This window comes from Leucopleurus acutus (genome assembly GCF_964270905.1).
Source record: "Leucopleurus acutus genome assembly, chromosome: 10".
Taxonomy (NCBI): Eukaryota; Metazoa; Chordata; class Mammalia; order Artiodactyla; family Delphinidae; genus Leucopleurus; species Leucopleurus acutus.
In genome coordinates this window covers 85,602,137-85,626,910 of record NC_139153.1, presented here as the reverse complement: position 1 = coordinate 85,626,910, position 24,774 = coordinate 85,602,137, and the positions used below count along the sequence as shown (strand labels likewise).

The 24,774-nt window shown below is 42.6% G+C and overlaps 1 protein-coding gene across 4 annotated transcripts in view; it reads right to left on the bottom strand.

Annotated features, from left to right (window-relative positions):
• Positions 1 to 24,774, bottom strand: part of RIPOR2 (RHO family interacting cell polarization regulator 2) — a 211,242-nt gene that overhangs the window by 30,552 nt on the left and 155,916 nt on the right. For all 4 annotated transcript variants that reach the window (XM_082848028.1, XM_082848030.1, XM_082848031.1 and 1 more), the window contains exons 3-11: positions 22,172 to 22,327; positions 21,361 to 21,439; positions 19,649 to 19,672; positions 16,766 to 16,819; positions 13,015 to 13,164; positions 8,802 to 8,865; positions 3,259 to 3,302; positions 1,795 to 1,920; positions 1,327 to 1,475 (exon numbers count right to left, since the gene is read on the bottom strand). In XM_082848028.1, coding sequence (XP_082704154.1) covers positions 1,327 to 1,475; positions 1,795 to 1,920; positions 3,259 to 3,302; positions 8,802 to 8,865; positions 13,015 to 13,164; positions 16,766 to 16,819; positions 19,649 to 19,672; positions 21,361 to 21,439; positions 22,172 to 22,327 — 846 coding nt within the window. The remainder of the gene's footprint in view (positions 1 to 1,326; positions 1,476 to 1,794; positions 1,921 to 3,258; positions 3,303 to 8,801; positions 8,866 to 13,014; positions 13,165 to 16,765; positions 16,820 to 19,648; positions 19,673 to 21,360; positions 21,440 to 22,171; positions 22,328 to 24,774) is intronic.

Sequence of the window (24,774 nt, the reverse complement as noted above, 5' to 3'; positions counted from 1 at the left end):
CATGAACACACGTTTGTTAAAGTCACCTATAATCACCGGTCCGCAGGCCAAGAAAGCACCTCATTATACTTACGTAAACTCAAACCAGTGGGAACTGGGCTGGTTTTGGCCAAATTGGTCTGTCAGCAAACAAACCAAGAAAAAAAAAAGTGGAGCAGAAAACAGGGTCTAGACTCACCCAAGGGACCCCAGATTATCATCACAGCTTTAAGCACAATTTATGTACACACCTGCAGACCAGATAAATTTGCTTCCTCGTTCGTATTAGAGACACAAACATATTAATGTTTGTCCCAACACGAGATGTTGAAGAAGTCTGTAAAAATTCCTGGAGCTTTGCAAGGGCAGACGCTTTAATGATACAAGAGAGCAACAGATTATTGTTCGGTTCTAAAGAAAACTCTCCTATTCCTTTCAGTGGACCCAGAGCCTGTTGTGTGACTGAGAGGATAACAGTCTGTTCACAATGATGCCATTTATCAGCATGCCATGTGCTCCTCCAGCAGAAGCACTGATCTTGCATTTGAGACGTCAATCATTACATGTTACGAGAAGAGATGGGCTGGGCAAAAGCTGTGGACACTGCTCCAATAACAAGGCAACATGTCTTTGCTGCTTCCATGCCTGACCCTCGATATTGTAAAGGTGGCCCCAAACATTAATACTGAACATGTCCTAGTTACTTGTAACATACCAGGGGCATAAGATCAAATGTTGTGAGCAACCAGTACTTAATAGCTTATCATGACCTTTCTCACGGGGTGACTTCAGAAAACCACTTTTAAGTTCCCTGCTTTGACAAAAGGTATCTCTGGCCCTTTGGAAATATTCTGTTTCAGTATATAGAGTGTGGAGAGACTAAGGATATCCAAAAATTTCCAAAGCAGTGTCAGGTATCTGAGATAAAGAGGGCTAAGCAATTAAAACACCATAGCGAGAATCAGGATCTTTCTGTGGATAAAATATCTCATACTGGACAGTTATTTTCTTTCAAATTAGCGGACATGAGAGATATACTTCTTTATACACATCTAAAGGCTGAGAAGGAGGGGAGGAGACAGAATAAAATATTTAAAAATAGGAAGTTGCAGAGGAGAGTAGTGATATGGCAGGGGTTCTCCTTTAACATGTGTGAACATCACCCAGCTTATTTAAGAGATTCCTGGGCCCTGAGAGATTCTGACACAGCGAGTCTGGGGTGGGGCCTGAGACTCTGCTTTCGTACCAAGCTCCCCAGTGATTTTGACGGTCCACATGCCACCCTTGGGACAGCACAAGCCTACAGCACTTGTTTCTATCATGATGATATTGAAAAGGGCAACTTACTACCAGGTGATTTCCAGGTTGAGTTTGATGGTGCCAAGGTCATTGATGTCCACAGCCACCACCTGAGGTCGTGCTGCAAACAGCTCTTTGGTCTCGCAGGTCACACTGCCGACCAGGAGATGAGTTGCTAGCCCTTTGAGTTCTGTGACCTGGTGAGAGAGGGAGAGGTAAGAAAGGCCTTACAGGAGCGCAGAGGACGAAGCCAGGTTACTCTTTCCTTTGTTTTTCTTGGCCAGGGCAGGCATTTCAGAACCATATCTGAAATCAGAGGTGGATGTTTCCCAAGCCCGTCTCACATTTCCATTGCCCGCTCTGACACGAGGGCAAGTCTTTTGATGTACCTGTAGTACATACAGAGGTCTGCGGGCTGGAGGGGCAGCAGGCAGAAGTAACGGGCACAGGTCTCCACGATGGACCATCCAGCCGTGGCACCAGCAAAGACAACAAACTGCAATGACGATATTGTACCTTGATGGAAATTAATCCAATTATCAGGGGCAGGAACACCATTTCTTCTCCATCCCAGGTCTGTTTGCCATTTACTTCTATTCTGCCTTTCAGTTTCCACCTCTGTCGGCCATACTTCATGAAAATCTGGAGAAAGACACCAAAGGGCCCTCAGGTTCCACTGCCCTCACCTGCCTTCCCACCAAACACCAGGATGAAAAAGGCGAGTAAATACAGTAGCTACTGTTCCTCCCCTTCTCCAGCATCCTCATGACACCCACTGACCGTCACTTCTTCCAAATTCCCTGGCAGGGGGCGTGGAGCAGAGCACCAGCAGGGAAAGACTTTCAAAGGGGGTAAGTTCTGTTTCTCTAGGATAGAGGGTATGAAGGGCTTTCTTTAGAACAAGGTCACTGCATCGTGCCCTTTGGCTCAGTACTTTCTCTCGTTAGTTCTACTTCAGTATAACAACCACTGGATTAATTCTCCATACTCCCCAGCTCCCTTAGAAAGACAAGGAACCAGCAGCTAAAATCTACTTAGTGTCCAGAAGCAAGAAGCAGGGCATCCTTCTTGTGGATAAGGGAGACAGGTCTGGACAAGGATTTTGAAATCTGACACACTCTGGGGGGAGGGTGTGCAGTTTCTCCTCAGTCAGACAGCTTTACTGCTTAGAGGAAGACACATTCCCCCTCACCACCCCCGGCCAAGATGAATGATTATAGAAGGTTTTGGAGGAGATAGTTAGATGAAATCATTATGTAAGTTCCCTTCTGAAGAGGGAAAAGATAAAAAGCTTTTTTACTTTTACGGAGTATATTTTTATAAAGAAAGACCTAGATTCTATTATTCTTCAATCATGATACTTTTGAGTAGTCATAATCCTGGATTGGATCTTGCATCAGGAAAAATAAACTGCTATCAAGTACAATATTGGGACACTTGGAAAAATATGAACATAGATTATATATCAAATGACATTAGCTAAAGGGCCAGTGCTAAGTTTGTTGGTGTAGACAATTGTACAACGTTTATATGAGAGAAAGTCTTTCCACATTCAGGAAAATAATTTTCTTTTTGGCTGTGCCGCATTGCTTGCAGGATCTTACTTCCCCAACCGGGGATTGAACCTGGGCCAAGGCAGTGAAGGTGCCAAGCCTTAACCACCAGACCGCCAGGAAATTCCCTCAGGAAAATAATTTAGGGGTGAAGGGTCATGATACCTGTGCATTAATCTAAAATAGTTCAGCAAAATAACAACAACAATAATAATATTAATAATAATAAAGCAAATGTGACATAACGTTAAAAACTGGTTGTCTAGGTGACCCGTACATGGGAGGTCTTACACTAATCTCCAAAATTACTTATTGGCTCAAATTTCTTCTTCAAAATAAAAAAATGTAAAAAAAAATTGAAGAAGCAAAATAATGACAGCTGACTCCTGCCTCTCAAGTCCAACACCCAGACCGACACCACACTTACTTCATATTGATCTCCGGGACAGAGGCGAGCAAAACCAGCCAGACCTGTAAGCAAGCAACTGGGATCAGAGGTGCAGAATTCATCTCCCCTCTTTATAAACCCACACTGGCACACTTATAAGACTCAAAGTGTCGGGCCTTTGTGAAAACTCATATAATAGTTTCTGGGGAACGACTGTGGGTACAGCTATTGTTGGGAATTCCATCTATCACAGCAAGAGAGGATATTCCTTGCTGGGGTGATGGGAGAGGTGCTCTCTGGGGCAGAGAAGACTGTTCTTTCTAGGAAGCGCCCCGTTAAGTTGTGAGACTGTGGGACGGATGAATCTGCTTTGCACCAGTCTCAACGGGCTATGCCAGGATTAAGATGATAGAGAAGGTCCAGGGAGGCCTAAAAAGGCACCTGCTGTTACCACTCTCTGTCAGTAGATGGCAGCAACTCACCAGTTCGTCACACCTCTCCATCCACGGAGCCGGTCCATTGAGGACCAGTTTCCACTAACAAGTAGAACATAACAAGCCTCTTAAAAGATTTACTGAAATAAGAGCAGAATTAAAGAAGCCAATTTTCACTAATAATTTTCTGGAGGATTAGTCTTTTGTTTTTAATACTTCTGAAAAAAAGCACAATCGACTGATCTTTATAAATCACAATTGGCTGGATATACCAATTCTAATAAAGTCCTAAACACTCTTTAAAAACCTCTGCAGAAGACATAGAGTATGGACTTGAGGACGCGGGGAGGGGGAAGGGTAAGCTGGGACAAAGTGAGAGAGTGGCATGGACATATGTACACTACCAAATGTAAAATAGCTAGTGGGAAGCAGCCACATAGCACAGGGAGATCAGCTCGGTGCTTTGTGACCACCTAGAGGGGTGGAATAGGGAGGGTGGGAGACACAAGAGGGAGGAGATATGGGGATATATGTATATGTATAGCTGACTCACTTTGTTATACAGCAGAAACTAACACACCATTGTTAAGCAATTATACTCCAATTAAGATGTTGAAAAAAAAAAACAAACCAAAAAAAACCTCTGCAGAATATTCAGGATTTATCTACTGCCTATTTACATACCTATGCAATTACAATGGAAGCCTGGTTAGAAAACAAAACAAAAAAACCTAAAAAACTGATCTGATATCAGTGCTGGATAAAGAAGAGTAAAGGGGAAAATCCTTTGAGGGTTTTTATTTTTATTTTTTCCTTTCAAAATCACCAGAAATTTCATATTGGAAGAACTTATCCAGATGGGAGAAAGCTACTTGGTAGTGATGTTTTTGAGCTTCTCAGCTCATGTTATTAAAGCAAAATTTTTTGGAAATGCTTGAGGCGGTATCACTCTGATACTCTGATTATAACCATAACGTGGCACGTGGCAGTAGACAGGAAAAAACAGGCCTGGGGTTGTGCTATGATTCTTCAAGTCCTACCTGCTAATGCAAGCCACTCATGGTACTGATTGCAGAAATGAAACTAACAGTGGGTCAATTAGAGTTACCGCCTTGTATCTTTTAAACCTGGCCAGGTTTCTTTCAGACTCTGGTCTGAGGCCTGTTGGGATTTTCAGCTGGGGAAAGCTTCATGTTTTCTCAGCAGTTTGGGGATTACTGCTGCACTGTCTACAAAGCTTTCATTATGGCCACTCCAAAAACCATCATGGGGGTTAGCACCCAGGGATGAACATGGGCAAGTGGAGGGGCTGAGGGGACTTTCATCTCCATGGTGCACCTTCCTGCACCTTGTGGATGTTTTACTGTAAACATCTATTACTGATAAAACAGCTCTTCCATGACCTCATTCGGAAGGCCCAGATGCTACAGTCTGCAACCGCCCACCCTGTTCTTCTTTTGCTCAGGGACCATTCTGCCAGAAGAATGTGCTGCCTTTTTTTCTAGTTCTGTGAGGATCTTCCTTTCCAAAGATAAAAAAGATCACACATGTTGGCAGGCAGCGTATACACAGAGAAAAGGCTGGTTGGATATTCACGACAATCTTAGCACTGGGGGGGGAGCGATTCTGAAGCTAAGGAAGTGACACTTTCTACTCCAAGGAAAACAGCCAGACAGCTGAATAGACAGGCGCTCCCATTACAGGACTGAATGATTTACTGACCAGGCATAAATAATGCAGATTTACTAGCTCCCTGGTAGATGTCCCCTCTCCCAAGGCTGGACCTGCCCTAAAAGCTGCAGGTACCAACACAGACTTTTGGATATACACACTGCCTGGAACTTAATATGAAGTAGGTAATACTTGGGAGAAGTAGTTTTTCTGTAACAGACCATGTCTTTCCATCTGCAAATTGGTGGATGGGTCTAGTGCTCCCTCTTTAGCCTGGCGTTGGACCCTCTTCAAAATCTGGCATCAAGGAGCTCCACAACTCTCTTCCCAGGGTCCTCTCATTCTAATGCAAAGGTTACAGCGGGAAGCCTTCCTCTTCCCCGTTTCCCTCCCACAAGATAGGCGGGTGGCACCCTTTGCGCCCCCTCCTGCCACGCCCCCCCACCCCCCAGGCATCGAAGCAATTGGCCACATTATTGATCCAGTAGATCATTTATTCCGTGGAATTAGATTAGACTGGCTCATGCAACCACTGTCTCCAGTAGACTGTGTGGAAGTCAAGGCCAGAGACCATTCACTAGGATGCAGCCCAGAGCCTGGCCAACAGCAGGCTCAATTGTCTTTACCATCATCACTTACCCCGTCCCTCCAAAACCCCACAGAATGATTGCTGTCTGTGTGTTGGGGAAGCGTGTGGCAGGAGGAAGCTGGCTTACCAGGTCTGAGGATATTATGAAAGATCCTCAGCTTGTGTCACTATGCATGTTGGGGGTGGTAATTCTTTTTTCTTCTTTTTTTTTTTACCAGAATGAATAACAGATAAGAAAGTAGGTGACTGCAAAGATGCAAGATTTCTTGGCAGCGTGAGAGGCTCCCTTTTATCGAGAGAGGAAGATTTCCACGGGGGTGTTACCCCTGAAAGGCTTCATAGAAATAGTTCAAGTTTTCATGTTAGATTAGGAAAGTGGAAGTGAGATAAATCAATAATGAAAAAGGAGGATCACTTGCAGGTTTGAGTGACCCCCCTGGGAGAAACCCTGAACCCAGACAGAAGCCAGGGAAGCCCGTCGGGCAGGAAAGACAGAACCACGCTGAGGGTAGAGCTGGAATAGCAGAGGCGGCAGCAAGTTGAGCCCGTCCATCATGACAGCCCATCATAACCCAGAGCCATTCTTTAGCTGGGCAGCCAGGCCCCCCGGTGGATGGTAGGGCCCCCAGAGCATCCTCGCTGACCCTCAGGCCTGAGGTCCAGGTCTGGTGGGTGGCTGTCCCTTTCCTCCCACCCACTCCTGGGTGCCTGTGTGCTGGGTGGAAGACTACCATCCCATAGAAGAGAACATGTTTTGAGCAATAGTTTATAGTATCTGTTCACCTTTGTTAGAACGTCCCTCCTCATATGGGGCTGGGGGACGGGAATGCACTGGGAGCCACGAGCTCTGGAATTCAGTTTCAAGTTTGACTCCAACGTACCGTGTGACTTCTGGGACAAGTCACTTAACCCCACTCCCCATCGACAAAATGGGGAAGTCACCAACTCACCCCAAATTGGTGACTTTGATAATAGTGTGCGTCAGAAACAGGGGAAATATGGTACTGCTTGGATTAACAGTGAGAAGACGGCATGATGGGAATTTCTCTCAGCTGTAAGACCCCAGACTGTGCTAGCCTGCGTGGAGGGTGCCCGAGAGTTAGGGGAAGGAGAGAGAAGTGTTTTCTGCTAAACACTGACTCAGGGCAGTGGTTTTCCAGAAGCAGGCTGCTGACAGAATCATCCCGAGGATGAAAAATATACCCGAAGGGTGCCACCCACCTATCTTGGGGGAGGGAAACGGGGAAGAGGACGGCTTCCCATTGTAACCCTTGCCTTAGAATGAGAGAATGCTGGGAAGAGAGCTGTGGAGCTCCTTGGTGCCAGGGCCCCGCCCTGACTTGCTGAGATGGGGGCAGGGCCTGAGTGGTTTTAGAACCACTGACTCGGTGAGGACCCACAGTGAAGAGAAAGGACCTAAAACGGAAAAGGCACGGATGTCCCGCCTCAGTAGTAAAGTAAGTATTGAGACTTCATACTGAATAACAGACTGATTCACTGCGGGATCTGCTGGAGAGAAGAACACAGCCGTGTGGGCAGCTGAGGGTCAAGGTCATGTTGATCGCAGGTACACTCAACCAGAGCGGCTCTACGGACATCACACTTGACAGAACACTTTGCCTCCTGAGTTAGGTGACTCATTGGAAAATTAAGCTCTCCTGTCAAGCACTTAAAAAAAAAGCGCCCCTTTTCTACTCCCTTAATGGCAAAAAGCAGACAAGAGGGTGATTAAATCCCCATTAGCAACCCAGGGATCCAGCTGCTAAGAAACCTCAGAAAAGGAAAGGCACACAAACTAGCCCTTCTCCCTGCGGTGAGTGGGTGCGTGGCCCAAACTCAGAAGGAAGATGGACTCGCTGTGATGGCTGCTCATCTGAAGCCCTGTTGGCCACTGAGCTGTAAATCTGACAACACCTGAAGGATGCTCCGTTTTCTACAACTAGAGCTTTTTGTTCTGAAGATGCTTGCAGTACAAATCAACAATGCTTTCAGAGTAGGACTTCCTGGAGTCAACACCAGAAAGGCACTGGGAAAAAGAGGAAAAGGCACAGTCCTGTGTGGGTTTAACACTAAAAAACATTTAAAAATAAAGAAGTTGGTAGGTCGTTTATAGGAAAGTAGAGCATAAAGGAACAAAGTAAATGACACCACCAAGAAGCCAACAGGCAAGTCTAGAACGTGGGACATTCTGTACAACAGTGACATGTTGAAAGTGACAACAGTGACAACAGCTTCAACATGACAAGTCAATGGTAGGAAAAAAACAAGGAGGTGTCTGTTTTAGATGAAACGAAACTGAAAAGAGATATCTAACGACCAATGATAATGCATGGACCTCATTTGAATCCTGATTTGAACAACTGCATAACTCACTTTTGAGACCACCAGGTCATTTGCTAATGGAATGGATTCATAACAAAGGCATATTCATTTTATTAGAAGTGATAATACTTGGCATTGTGGTGTCCCTATCATAAGATGTCCCTATTCTTTAAGAGAGGCACATTGCAGTCTACAGGGAGAGACTCCCACATCTGGGTTTTATTTCATCAAAGGAAGAACAAAGACAAGAAAACAGATGAAGCAAAGGTGGCAAAATCTTGCTGATTATTAAATGGAGGTGATGGGTCTATGGGAGTTCCTTATAATATTCTTCCATGTTTGTGTATGTTTGAGATCCTGTCACAGTAAATATGTAGGCACAGTAAATATGTAGGCAAGTCTCAGGACGAGAAGGTTCTGGAGCATCAATAAATTAACATAAGTGGGGAGGGTTGAGAGAGAGTGGCCCAATATCTTTTCAAGGAAAATAAAAACGGTGTGTGATGCCACACTTCAAGGAGCTAGGCGGAGATAGCACCCCACTCTATAAAAAGGAGGAAGAATACCTTTCATCTTGATGGAGAACTCCCCCAGCTGCTTCTCCAGCTCTGCTTCAATGGTGCACATGTTCTAAGAAGAGCACAGGAGACCAGCGTTAGGGCTACATTTCTTTCAAAGCACAGGATGGTCTCACAGCAGTGGACAACCACTGCTCAAATGAGAGGCATTTACTTGTTTGCAGTGAGTTACACGTATGTAGCAAATCGTCACAAAATATTTAACCTAAGCCTAAGCAAGCCTTCTAGTGTACCGGCAATTTAGAGCATAGAAGACCAAGTTAAGTTATATCATAAACAGTCAGATAAATCCAGAATGTGGGAGATTCTAAAAGAACTGGCCTGGATTCTATAAAAAGGCAGTAGAATTATGGGAAAAAAAATTTTAGATAAAAGAGATTAAAGTGACATAACAACCAAATGCAATGTGTTAACTTTGATTCCATCCTGATTTGAAAGTAAATAAACTAAAACAGTTATAAAAGACATCATTGGGTCAAATAAGGGAAATTTGAAAGTGCACAGGATATTAGATAATTCTACAGGAGGACTGGTAACTTTCTTAGATGTGATAATGGTGTGTGGTTATGCAAGGGATACACATGTTACATAGCTTATCATTAAAGGATCTGTGCTAAAATATTTATGGGGTGAAATGGCATGTTATCTACCATTTACTATCAAATGACTGAGTAAAAAAGGGGAAAAAATTGAACATATGCAAGAGAAGAAAAGCAAATATGGCAAAACATTACCAAACGGAAGTCTAAATAAAGGTATATGATGTTCAATATACTAGGCTTGACTTTTCTGAAGGGTTGAAATTTTTCTTAATAAGAATTTGGGGCAAAAAGAGCTCAGGAGGGCTTCCCTGGTGGCGCAGTCGTTGAGAATCCGCCTGCCGAGGCAGGGGACACGGGTTCGTGCCCCGGTCCGGGAAGATCCCACGTGCCGTGGAGCGGCTGCGCCCATGAGCCATGGCCGCTGAGCCTGCGCGTCCGGAGCCTGTGCTCCGCAACGGGAGAGGCCACAACAGTGAGAGGCCCGCGTACCGCAAAAAAAAAAAAAAAAAAAGAGCTCAGGAGCTCAGCTGTACTCAAAGTGAATGAGGCAGAGTTCCTGCTGCCATGCCCTGAGGCCCTCAAAATGATTCTTGGGTTTGACAAGTCCTCTCCTCACTCTGATGTTGAGGAACAGTAAAGGCAGAGGAGCCACACCATCTATGCCTGTGGTTAGATATCTAACCACTCGCACCCTACCTCCTCAGTGTCTGAAGACCTAAACAGAGCAATTGCAGTCAGAAATCAAGAGGAAAAGTGCTGTGGCCCTCCTGCAGCATGGCCAGTTTAAGCTTTCGATACCACCTCTGGTGTTCTAAGCAGAAGTCCCCGTCCCATCCCCCTGCGCGCACACACAGACACACACACACAGACACAGACACAGACACACACACACACACACACACACACACACACCCCTGCCCCCTGCCCCCCAGGGCAGCATCTGCAAGCTTCTTCCTCCATCCCAGCTAGGGCCTCGGACGCATGGCCTGGGCAGCTCAGTGAGCACAGACAGGGGCTACTTCCATTTGGATTTTGTTTGCAAAGGAATTCCGAACTGATTTGCAAGCTAGAGGTGCTGACTCTTAAATGTTGGTACCTCAAGTAGCTTAGCAAAGCTGGGGAAAACTCCTGAGGTTGAGTTATGTGCAGCTGGAAAGTTTCGAAAACAGAGTCTCAGTTTTGTAAACCAATTTTCTTCCTCAGAGCACTGGGTGTCTCTGGGAAGGAATGCATTACTGTTTCTAGAAATATATCAACGATGTTATCACGCATGTCAGGACTGCGACCAGTGTCTTTGAAAAACTTGGGGGGCAGCTAGTTTAACAGCTGAGGACATCCGTGGTCAGAATTGCTTTCTGTCTCACCCAGGCAGCCATGGACGCACACTGCTGCCCTTGTAAAGGCACCCAGAACCATCTATTCCTAAATCCTCTTTGTGATAAAATGCGGGTTTTTGTGGTTATGTGAAGATACGAATCCACTTGATGTCAAGTGAGGTAGGAAGCTACAGAAGTCTTGGACTTCTTTCTCCTCTTGCTGAAATTACACTCTACATCTTTGAATTTGTGAGGAAATATGATGCCATGTCTTGGCGCTTGACCACCAGAGGGTACTTCTGAAACAACCGACAAAAGTTCTGGGACAGGCACCGGCTGCCACTCAGTCCTCCCACATGTGTACTGTGAACAGCCTCCTTCATTGGCAACTACTCTCTTGATTTCACAGATGTGTGGAAATGAGGTCTCATGAACTAGGGCTGCTTCGAAGCCAGAGATTCTTAACCTGTGCTCCATCAGCTTGGATGGGGAAAAAAGAAAGTCACATCGCTATTTCCACTAACCTCTAACTGATATCTAATATGTCCATACATCATGAACGTAGAAAACACGCTGCAGCCGTATGACTGGTACCTGTGACTTAGACCTGATAAAAGTCACGTCTATGTTCATGTCGCATCAATTGTTGCAGGTACCTTGAGAAATCATTTCTATTTTTCATTACTTTCAAATTGCAATAGTTATTGGAGCCACTGCTAAATCTTGTAGTTTGATGAGTTAATAAAGCAGCAGCCTTGTACTGTATCACACATTTAATTTTTAAAATATCTTGATCACTGTACTGACAATATTGAAATAACTGTATTTCTTTCTTTTTTTCTTTTTTTTTTTTTTTTTGCGGTACGCGGGCCTCTCACCGCCGTGGCCCCTCCCGTCGCGGAGCACAGGTTCTGGACGTGCAGGCCCAGCCATTCCACGGCACGTGGGATCCTCCCAGACCGGGGCACGAACCCGTGTCCCTTGCATCGGCAGGTGGACTCCCAACCACTGCACCACCAGGGAAGCCCGAAATAACTGTATTTCAATATAATTTGTTTCCTTTGAATTCCTATGGGTTTCATTTTATGCATTCAAAAAACATTCTTCCAAATGGAGAGAAAGAAGCCCTGTTTTAGACCATGAAAAAAGACAAATTTGGTTCAGACAAGACGCAGGGCTGGAGGGTTACACAGGAAGCAATGCTGTGGCAAGTCATCCAAGACATCCCTCCCGTCCCAGGGCTGAGACCGGATGCTCAGCTCTGGGAATTGTCCAGCAGACCCTCATCAGGCCGATGACTTCATTCATGAAATTGGATCTTTGAACAAAGACACATGGGAGAGTGAGAAGTGCTGCTTTAATAATTCAGTCATTTCATCAAAGGCACTGGTTTCGGGTGACCCCCGGATGAGTGACGACCTCCCTGTGTCATATGTTTGGGCCCCAGAGACAGTCAGAAAGCAGGAAAGCACGCTTCTGTTCATGGTTCTTTATCTCGCCTCCTTTAAGATAGAAGGGAAATTTCTTACAATAAAATAATCGTAGGCAGGAGGTGGGTGAACCCAATATCCAGGGCAGCCATCTTAACCACAAGGTCTGTTCAATTTGCAGGGATAAAGCTAGATTAGATTGTACACTAGAGAATTTGGAAGCGCATTTCAATGACCAATACCAGGGCATTTGTGACTTACTCATTTGCTGAAATTTTTAACATGCATTCGTAGTCTATTTGTGCAGAGACTATACACATAAAGAAGTATAAGATTTGGTCAGTGAATGGCTTCACAGTGTCTAAAATCTTGTGGATTTACACGTCCGTGAACAAACCTATTACCAGGCACTATAGGAGGTGAGTGCCTGACAGGTGACGCTCACAACAGAAAGTCACATGCTCTGGAGTCCACAGAAGGCTCTAAACAAAAATACAACCAACAGGGCTCCCCTGGTGGCGCAGTGGTTGAGAGTCCGCCTGCCGATGCAGGGGACACGGGTTCGTGCCCCGGTCCGGGAGGATCCCACGTGTCGCGGAGCGGCTGGGCCCGTGAGCCATGGCCGCTGAGCCTGCGCGTCCGGAGCCTGTGCTCCGCAACGGGAGAGGCCACGACAGTGAGAGGCCCGCGTACCACACACACACACACAAAATACAACCAACAAAACCACCCGAGAGCCATTTTAAACCGCTCCACCGATGGCCTCAAGGAAACGCAAGGCAGGCAAATAGTAAAACGTCTCTCTCTAAAGAGCAGAATGAGGTTGAGGGTGCCATTCCCCTGGTTCTTAGCAGGTGTCGACAATTCAGATTGGGCCAGGTGGGGCTCAGCAGCCGAGCAGGTTGGCGCATACCTCTGTGTACTCTTTGTAGCTCCGGTGGATCTCTGACAGGCTCTCCCGGGCAGCTCTGCTGGCAGGGGACGTGGCGAAGGCTTGCTTCATCTTGCTAGCGCCATCTTGGAGGCGTCTTTGGATACAATAAGCTTCATAGAGTTCATCTACCTGCCGGAATCGAAACAGAAGCACAAGGGACATAAATATTTGTCACACTTGAAGGAAGTGACATTGGCCGTTGTTAAGTGCTTAAGGTACTTTATGTTTCTGACCTCAAAAGGAGACTCTTGTAGAAATGTCATCCTTTTAGACAGATCCATCATTTTTGTTTTAGCCACATGATCCATTCTCTATTTCAAACTGGATTTTACTCTGAGCTCTCTTTTCAAATGACACAAAATGAAAATGAACTTAACGTTGGTGGACTGCGCGAGACAAGGTTTAGATAATGAAGACAGGAGTCGTTTATATAAGGAACGAACACTGGAAGAGTGTATGCAGTTTCAAACCAATGTGAAGACGTTGCATTATACTGAGCTATTATCACTTTATTTTAAGAGAGTGTCACAAGGTGATATTCACACATCCAGATTTAGATTTAAAAAAAAAAAAAGAACTCAAGGCTATTTATCTAAAATGATTTTTGTAAAGATGTGGCCCAACAAAAGAGAGAAAACAAAGGTAAGTTATTCTTAAAATTAGGGTGAAGCATGACTGTTAAAACTTAACAGACTGAACATAATAACTGTGACATTTTGGGCATGTAATTTATACCACAATTTTAAAAAGTAAACGGGAGGAATGGAAATGAACATTTCTCTGCCAATACCTCTATATTTAGGCTTTTAAATAATAAGATACCCATTGCAAATGGCTATTGATCATATTCATTATATAAGCCTGGCAGTCACTTAATACTTCTAAGGCAGTGATTCTCAATCAATCCAAGGTGATTTTGATATTCAGGGGACATTTGGCAACATCTGGAGACATTTTTCAGTGTCACAGCTGGGAGGTGTTACTAGCATCTAGTTGGTAGAGGCCACGGATGCTGCTAAACCTCCTGTAACACAGAGGACAGCCCCCCTACAACAAAGAATCATCCCCAAATATCGATAGTGCCTAGGCTGAGAAAACACACAGCTATATCTGACGATACTTATCTCTACAGTCTCTCGTCCTATCTTCAATTATCAACACACCAACCACAGTTAACTACAGGAATTATCAGGTAGATTAAGAAGGATATCACCAGACATTATGTTTTCTGGGAGGCAGTTATCTACCTAGGACTGCTTGAATTTTTCATTTCAGTACAAACTTTATTCCCTCAAAAAGGAGGCTACAGTTGTAGAACCAGAAGAAGGTAGAGGTGAATATGATGGACTTCAGGGTTTAACATTCCCCTTTTGTTCTGAAGGCAAACTTTTGGCTGATCACTAAAAAGCATTACTATTACCTGTTAATAGTACAATTTTCCATAGTTGCTTTCTCTATACAGATGTCAATGATACTTAGCTTAGCATATGAATGTTAAGAGACTGAAAATGATTCTCTTGGTTAAAAGGATTCTTTGTTGCTCTTCAACAATTCACTCCACTTCACTGAGAGGAATCGTCAAAACTCTGGAAGGAACAGTCTTTCCTCTTTGGGGTTGGTGGGTTTGTCTCTGAATAAGAGGGAGGTATAAGACCCAAGGGGTTGTGGCATATCTGCTGATAAGATCCTTTGGTTGGGTGACTAGCATAGAGGGTGGTTTCCATACATTAAGACTAAGCTAAGACTCACTTGGTGAGCTTGATAAAATGAGGATGCCCAGGCTCCACTTTGAGATGCTGATGCAGTAGGTTAGGGATGGGTGAGGAGTCTGAAATTTTAAGTAAACAGTGCAGATTGTTCTGATGCGGCAGGTCCCCTAGACACTTAGAAACACAAGAGCTGATACCTCTTCTGATGCAGGCCAGGCTGTTTCACCCATATGGCCTCCCGGGGGACTGTCCCTTCAGCTCTTCCCCCACTGTAGTCCAAAGACTGTAATCCTCTCAACAAGGAAACTGCTAACTGGACCACTGGTATAGCCCTAACAACTTAGTATACTACTTTGCATTTAAAGAAAAATTTACCCTTGTTTTCATTTAAATATCAATCTACCCTAGCCAAATGGAGTTAACCTTTAGAATAAAGGATAACTATGTACTCACCTAAGCAGAAACTGGCCCATCTGTAGGCAAGAATTTGTCTTACCTATAAGTCAGCTGTGGCTCTCATCAAAATAAACTGATTCATCAATTAAATATCATTTGTTAGGATTTGTTAGGGATCCATCCACAAGATGCTGCAGATAGAGGACTACCAACCTTTAATAACCACTAGGATTGTTATATCTTACAATGATGGATACAAGATGGACAAATACTCTCTTACCTAATACTAATTGTTTTCTTGGTATTTTTCCAAATAAACAGAGTAATTTCAAAGCTTGCCCACCACATAAATATCTTCTAATGGATGTCATTGTTTGTTTATTTATTTATTTAGGCTGCATCGGATCTTAGTTGTGGTATGCAGACTCTTAGGTGTGGCAGGCGAACTCTTAGTTGCAGCCTGCATGCAGGATCTAGTTTCCCAACCAGGGATCAAACCAGGACCCCCTGCACTGGGAGTGAGGAGTCTTACCCACTGGACCAACCAGGGAAGTCCCTGTTTTATTTACTGAGTTGAACAGAAATAGGAGCAATTTCAGATTTGCCAAGGTAATAAATATCTTTCAAAGTGGGAATGGGAATGTACAACGGCAGTAGCATATACATGTTTAGATCATCATAGAATTTTAAACTGGAAAGGATTCTTAGGATCATCTAGATTGACTACGTGCACCTCCAGCCTCTGCATGGAGTGGAAAGCCAAGGTCCACACAGATGTTATAGCGCAGTGAGTACGTGGCAGAGATGGGACTAAAACCTGGGGCTTCTGACCACTAGTAGAGAGAACTGCTAAAACCTCCAGTCTCTCCACTTGGAACACAGGATGATGGGTGCAGATAAAAATAGGAATTGCCAATGGTGTGATCCAGCTGCCCTCAAAGGGACATTGTTTCTAGGTTGTACTGATACCGCCTGATAGTGTCCAGAACAGGGTCGGGGGGGGGATAGTCCCACTCCACGTTAGGCTGGTGGGACCATCAGTCAACTATTTGTAGGGTTCAGGGCTGGATGTCAGGGACCCTGACAAACTGGTGTACGTAGAAGTGGGCAATGAGGATGAAAAGGAATCTGGAAACCAAGCCATGTGAAGAGTGGAAGGAACTAAGAGCTTGAGAACGATTGAGGGAGCTACATGACAGCTGTTGTTAAGTACTATAAAGGCCTTCATGAAGAAGGCTATGGGGGTACCAAGTTGTATGTGGGACCTGAATGTAGAGTTAGGCAAGTGTGAAGATTTTTGTAGGTCAGTTTGGTTTAATCTTATCTCTAACCAGACTACACCCAGACTGCATCCTCTACCAGGCACCGTGCAGGCTGCACAGGAAACACTTAATAAATATCTGTTGAACTGAAGCAGAGTAAACAATGTGCTAGGTAATCAGGCTCTCCATTCTTATTTTTTTTCTACAACTTTACTGCCTGTTGGAGGATTTAATTGCTAATCAGCTTAGGAGTCAATTGGATAAGAAATTCTCCATGGACTAGAGGCTATGCTCAGGCCAAAGGTGTATTGATCAGTGACTGAGAACTGAAAATCAGGCAAAGACAAGAGGAACGTCAGTTACCTTACTGATGTGAAACTCCAGGCGTCTCACGTATCTTTCAATTGTTTTAATTTGCTGGAATAAAAGAAGAAATTTGAAAAAGTACAGCCATTTACAGTTTCACTGATTAGACCTGTGTGACTATCTTTATTATCTCATACTCAAAAGTACCAGAAGATGTTAACTATTTCCCCTTTCCTCCTATCTCTGTTGCTACTTTAAAGATTCTCTAGTATCAACTTAGAAAGCATTTTTTAAAAAAATATTGAAGAAATACTCTGAGAGACGAACTTGAGTTAGCTATTGGAATCCTTATGTTTAACATTAAGAGGGGCCAACCAAACGGAATTCACTGGATTTCTGGCAGGACAGTATCATATTGGAGTATACTTAAGTTTCTTCATAATAACATTTTATCAGCTCAAATATGAACTCACCCCCCCCATTTTAATGTCTCTGAAATGGGGTGCATTTTACAACTGCAACTGTCTGTGCACGCCCCAAGATAATCATAGTTGGTTATGTGTCATCTCTTCCATTTGAGTTATAAATATTATCACATGCGTTAAATTTAATTACCCTTTAAAATATCTGCAAACAGATTATACTATGATTCAGTATTTTTTTAACATCTTTATTGGAGTATAATTGCTTTACAATGGTGTGTTAGTTTCTGCTTTATAACAAAGTGAATCAGCTATACATATACATATATCCCCATATCTCCTTCCTCTTGGTGTCTCCCTCCCACCCTCCCTATCCCACCCCTCTAGGTGGTCACAAAGCACCCAGCTGATCTCCCTGTGCTATGTGGCTGCTTCCCACTAGCTATCTATTTCACATTTGGTAGTGTATATATGTCCATGCCACTCTCTCACGTTGTCCCAGCTTACCCTTCCCACTCCCCATGTCCTCAAGTCCATTCTCTACATCTGCATCTTTATTCCTGTCCTACCCCAAGGTTCTTCAGAACCTTTTTTTTTTTTTTTTTTTTTTAGATTCCATATATATGTGTTAGCATACGGTATTTGTTTTTCTCTTTCTGACTTACTTCACTCTGTATGACAGACTCTAGGTCCATCCACCTCACTACAGATAACTCAATTTCATTTCTTTTTATGGCTGAGTAATATTCCATTGTATCTATGTGCCAAATCTTCTTTATCCATTCATCTGTTGATGGACACTTCAGTTGCTTCCATGTCCTGGCTATTATAAACAGAGCTGCAATGAACATTGTGGTACATGACTCTTTTTGAATTATGGTTTTCTCAGGGTATATGCCCAGTAGTGGGATTGCTGGGTCATATGGTAGTTCTATTTTTACTTTCTTAAGGAACCTCCATACTGTTCTCCATAGTGTCTGTATCAGTTTACATTCTCACCAACAGTGCAAGAAGTTTCCCTTTTCTCCACACCCTCTCCAGCATTTATTGTTTGTAGATTTTTTGATGATGGCCATTCTGACTGGTGTGAGGTGACACCTCATTGTAGTTTTGATTTGCATTTCTCTAATGATCAGTGATGTTGAGCATCCTTTCATGTGTTTGTTGGCAATCTATATATCTTCTTTGGAGAAATGTCTATCTAGGTCTTTGGCCCATTTTTGGATTGGGTTGTTTGTTTTTTTGTTATTGAGCTGCATGAGCTGCTTATAAATTTTGGAGATTAATCCTTTGTCAGTTGCTTCATTTGCAAATATTTCCCCCAATTCTGAGGGTTGTCTTTTTGTCTTGTTTATGGTTTCCTTTGCTGTGCAAAAGCTTTTAAGTTTCATTAGGTCCCATTTGTTTATTTTTGTTTTTATTTCCATTTCTCTAGGAGGTGGATCAAAAAGGATCTTGCTGTGATTTATGTCATAGAGTGTTCTGCCTATGTTTTCCTCTAAGAGTTTTATGGTCTCTGGCCTTACATTTAGGTCTTTAATCCATTTTGAGTTTATTTTTGTCTATGGTGTCAGGGATTGTTCTAATTTCATTCTTTTACATGTGGCTGTCCAGTTTTCCCAGCACCACTTTTGTCTTTTCTCCATTGTATATTCTTGCCTCCTTGATCAAAGATAAGGTGACCATATGTGCGTGGGTTTATCTCTGGGCTTTCTATCCTGTTCCATTGATCTATATTTCTGTTTTTGTGCCAGTACCATACTGTCTTGATTACTGTAGCTTTGTAGTATAGTCTGAAGTCCAGGAGCCTGATTCCTCCAGCTCCGTTTTTCTTTCTCAAGATTGCTTTGGCTATTCGGGGTCTTTTGTATTTCCATACAAATTGTGAAAATTTTTGTTCTAGTTCTGTGAAAAATGCCATTGGTAGTTTGATAGGGATTGCATTGAATATGATTCAGTATTAAAGGTCTCGTATGTACAGAAATGTGTGGAAAGAAACAGCATCATATATAACTTAAAAAATATATCTACATTTAAAATAGGCCTAAGAGAGTTTTGTCACTAAGTATAAAATACATATGTTAAGTGAAAAGAAAGAACTGTGTCACAGTGTAGCGGTAATCACTCTTTTTCTTAGTGGCAAATAAGATAATGATGTGTTTTCCAATCAAAGAGGTCTTCCATTTGATGAAATATGATCGTTCCCATTTAGAGAGAACACAGGTAAGGACCTTCAAACCCTTGGGAAATTCTTAAACTTAACCAGAACACTGAGAAACCCTGCAACCAGGTGACTTTTTTTTTACAAAAGTGACCTTAAACACATTATTGGGTCTGTAGATCATAGTACTTATGATCTTTCATCATCCTCATTAGATAAAAGCATGAACTTTTCTAGGATTAGAAAAATCATCATTTCTCTAGGATCTTACTGTACCTAAGCAAGGATCACTGACTTCTCCTCAAGGATGAAGGATTTTATTTCCCAGTAACTCCCCAACACAGAACAATAACTTACCTTGTCTAGGTCATACAGCACACCCTAAAATTAAAAAAAAGGAGTATCTGGATTAAAACACATCTTCCTCAAAACCGTTACTGATAAGAATCAAAGGATTTTGTCTGCATTTCTGCATTGTCAGTGAAATAATGATTAGCCCCATAATGTCTGTTGGACTTTTTGATATTCGCTTTAAAAGAGTAAATCTGGGTTATTTTAAATAATAGTAAGAATACTTTTAAGAGCTAATATTTATTTATACTCTGTGTCTCCAGAATTCTACCCAGTCCTCTCTGCCTTCTGGGAGCCTTAAGACGTTCACTTGCTTTGGGCTCTCCTCTCTTACATAGTGAGGTACACATAAATTCATGTCCACTTAAATGTTTTTTTAAATGTTTTTAACATAAAAAGTAGCAGTGATTATATGTGTTAAAAAAAAGACTTGGGCTTCCCTGGTGGCGCAGTGGTTGAGAGTCTGCCTGCCGATGCAGCAGACACGGGTTTGTGCCCCGGTCCGGGAAGATCCCACATGCCGCGGAGCGGCTGGGCCCGTGAGCCATGGCCGCTGAGCCTGCGCGTCCAGAGCCTGTGCTCCGCAACAGGAGAGGCCACAGCAGTGAGAGGCCCACGTACCGCAAAAAAAAGAAAAAAAAACACTTGCCTTCCTGTTTAAACACGTAAAAATTGGCATTTAAGAAGAGCCCTTGAGAGTGGTGAAAGCTTTTCACAAATTGTTTTTAAAGCAAGTTTATTGCTGTGTGCTCACAATATCACAGTATAATCAGTACACTAAGCCCACATCCCCCATCAGGAGGGTTTTTATGGAACATGAGGTCCTGCTGGAAGCTCCTCCATCCATACACCATTGTTCTCCAAGGAGGAACATTTGTTGCCATTGAGGACTGCCAGGGACATTCAAAAGCTCTGAAGGCCACTCCACATTGAGTTCCACATAAATGGGAGCAATTTATCTTCTAATATTATTAGAATCTAAAACTTTTAACTCCTATGAAGGCTTTAACCTCTAAGCCTTTGAAAAGGATAACATCTTTTAAAAAAAAAGAAGATAACAGCTATTCATGTATATGTGTACCTCGTATACATAGACTTTTCCTGGGCTTTCTGATGCCTTAAAACTTTAAGGCATAATATCATTTAGAACTTAACAAAATCATTAAAAATCATTAGAAACACCTCTTCAAGCAGACAAGTCCTCACAATTCATTAGAGTAAAGGAAACTTGCAAGCATCTCCAACAATACAGTGTGTAGTTGAACTGGCTCAAGGACGCCTCTGATTTCTTCTACCAATGACCTCTTGAGCCTCCTTTTCCTCTCAGGTATCACTGACCTATTACAATTTTAAAAAATTGGATATAAAGGAAAGTTCTGGGTTCCAAATGCTATACTAACAATATGGTAGGCAAACCCCAACTTTTCATTTCCTTATATTACTTGGGAAGAGGAGTATAGGGAGTTGGCTTTTTTAAAGTACTTTTTCCTGATTACAAAGTTTGTCTGCATAAACATGCTTGGAAAATACTGGAACACATTGAGCATTAAAATAAACATCAGGAAGCACATGGCACTTTGTCCCTTGGATCTGCTTTTCTTGAACTTTCTTCCTTGTCCCCATGTCTATCCAGTAAGAGAAGTTAGCCAAAACAAACAAACAAACAAAAAACCAAAAAACCCACTGTGTGAACACCCTAAGGATTAGATGGTACCTACCAGGCGAGAGTTTCTTCTCATATCTTTTAACTGAGCTGTCAACTTGTCCAGCTCTGTCTGGTGAACCTCCAGATACTCACTGCAAAGAAAAGAGAGACGTGATCATGAACTCTGTGACTGTCAAGTGGAATCTGATGCTGATGCTGACCTTTCCCTTCTAAAGGGGGGGCATTAAGAACCTGAACCTTGCTCTGCGGAGCACAGAGCTGGCAGGGAAGAGGCTCTGCATTTTCCTAAACTCTCCACATTTTGAAAGATCTAGCAGTTGAATCTGATACTATCCAGATAGTAAAAAAGGAGAATGCCTATGAGGCTGGCATAGCAGGAAAGAAAAACCAATGTGGAGGGAATGGCAAGAACTATGGAGTCAGTCCTGGATCTGGGCTCACAGAATTCTATCTAGTTCCATAGGACACTGACAGTATGCATCTCACCACATACTAGGGAAGTTTTATTCTGGACAAATCATTGCTATAATATACTCCAGAAGGTTTTAGAACGCTTCTTCAGCAATCTCTAAAACAGATATGCCTGTCTACCAGTGTTTAAGTAAAATATAATATTACAGAGTTAAATATAAACATATTACTATTTCAGGTCTCCTTCAATGTTTGGTTATGATATGGAAACCCGATCAAGTTCAGATCTTTGGGACTCATTTAAGGCTTCCTCAATTATGGTGCAATAATAAAACACCTACTACAGAAATAGACATTCTAAAATTTATCTCATAAGAGTAGCTTTTGTGACCTTCCCGAGCATTTTAGAAAGGAAAAAGGTTTCAGTGCATTATTAGGTTTGATGTTCTTACTCAAGTCCATTTTTCAAAGCCCTGTAGACCTCTTCCACCCTTTTAGGCTGAGGCTCCTTGGGAGGGCTGCTGTTTTTGTATCCTAAATTGTGCATTTTCTTCAGTTTGGCCTGAGGCTTCTTGAGAGCAGAGGGATTTTCAATGAAGGAGTTACATCTACGGAAAGAGAAAAGAAAAGCTGACATTGAGTCTTGGGCACCCAAAACGATCTGACCAAAGAAATGCCTTTTAATCACCTTGTGTTTGTGTCAGTGTCTTCTGGGGAAGGTAACGTTCCCTTGTATATTAATAGATCTGAGCCATCCTTCATTTAGTTTTGTGGTGTTAGAGTTAACTGCTGAAATCTGGAAGCTTTGCGGGGCAGCAGTTACCCAGAGTCAAAGCCTGGATTCAGGTAATGTACACTCTGAGTGAAAGCATGTCACATCACTGAGACCTCACGGGAAGCCAAGAACAAACACTTCTAGGTGGAAATAATGAACAGGCAGGAGAATGTAATTCAGCTAAAAAAATATGTGCACTATGTGACATCAGGCATAAGCGTCTATTAAATTTGACTGGGACGTGCACGAATAGTTTTTAAATAAAGGGCCATAAGCATGACAAAGGGCTAATGCTGTATATAAACACATTTTATTGCACTTCAAAGATATTGTGTTTTTTCACAAATTGAAGATTTGTGGCAACTTTGTATGTCAGATGATGGTTAGCATTTTTTAGCAATAAAGTATTTAACTAAGGTATGTACAATTTTTTTTAGACATAATGCTATTGTACACTTAATAGACTATAGTGCAAACATAACCTTTATATGCACTGTGAAACCAAAAAATTTGTGTGACCTGCTTTATTATGATATTTGTTTTATTGCAGTGGCCTAGAACCAAACCTGCAGTATCTCTAAGGTATGTCTGTAGTGTTAAAGTAAAGAAAAGCACACACAGCTGGATGAATAGACTTTTTTAAAGTTTACTTATTTATTTATTTATTTTTTGGCTGCACCGAGAGGCTTGTGGCATCTCAGTTCTCCAATTAGGGAGCAAACTGGGGTCCCAGCAGTGAAAGCGCTGAGTCCTAACCACTGGACGGCCAGGGAATTCCCTTAAGCTTTATTTTTATGGAGTAAACTTTGTTTAGGTATAACATGAAACTCAACATCCCTATTAGTGGCAGGGAGGCAGCCTACAGTGGTAAGATGGACACCTGGTAACTTAAACCCAAACTACTGATCTGATTAGGAAGCTCAGAGGCCAGACTACTCACTGACCCAGCTATTGAGTGGAAAGCCGTGACCTCTGAGTCTGGTAGGTGTCTGCTGTGCACCTTCCAGGTTAATTCTTACTTTCCTCTGCCATTACCGTGTGCACCAAAGGGGACAATACAGGTCAAAGCACAAAAGACCCCTAAGAATGTAAGATCTTTATCATGTCAGAAAAACTGAGGACGAACTTTATTCCATGTTACCTATTTCACTACCTGTGTTCTTTTTCTTGAGTTCCTCTAAGTCCTATTTTAGATGAGGGGAGATTCTAGGGAAACTGAAGACTAACATTCCCAAGCTTGTGTCTGAAAGACATCTGCTCCCCAGAGTCAGTCTGCAGAGTCGGTCTTTATCGACTACGTAACTTCATATCAAAAATAATCTCCCAAATCTGGATACAATGGAATGTGCTTCAAAAAGGGGTGTGGGGTGATTTCAAACTCTATTATGAAGCTATGGTAATTAAAACAGTATGGTATTGGCATAAAAACAGACACATAGATCAATAAATAGAGAGCCCAGAAATAAACCCACTCATATATGGTCAGTTAATTTACGACAAAGGAGCTAATAATATGCACTGGGGAGAAGACAGTCTCTTCAATAAATGGTGCTGAAGAAACTGGACAGTTACATGCAAAAGAATAAAACTAGACCCTCTCTTACACCATATAAAAAAATTAACTCAAAATGGATTAAAGACTTGAATGTAAGACTTGAAACTATAAAACTCCTAAAAGAAAACATAGGTAGTATACTCCTTGACATGGGTCTTGGCTATGATTTTTTTGAATATGATACTGAAAGCAAAAGCAACAAGAGCAAAATTATACAAGTAAGACTACATCAAACTAAAAAATAAAAAGCTTCTGCAAAGCAAAGGAAACCATCAACAAAATAAAAAGGCAACCTACTAAATAGGAGGAAATATTTGCAAATCATATCTGATAAGGAGTTAATATCCAAAATATATAAAGAACTCATACAACTCAATAGCAAAAACCAAACAACCTAGTTAAAAAATGGGCAGAAGGGCTTCCCTGGTGGCGCAGTGGTTGAGAGTCCGCCTGCTGATGCAGGGGACACGGGTTCGTGCCCCGGTCCAGGAAGATCCCACATGCCGCGGAGCGGCTGGGCCCGTGAGCCATGGCCACTGAGCCTGCGCGTCCAGAGCCTGTGCTCCGCAATGGGAGAGGCCACAACAGTGAGAGGCCCGCGTACCACAAAAAAAAAAAAAAAAAAAAAAATGGGCAGAAGATCTGAACAGACACATATCCAAAGAAGACATACAAATGGCCAAAGGGTACGTGAAAAGATGCTCAACAGCATTAATCATCACGGA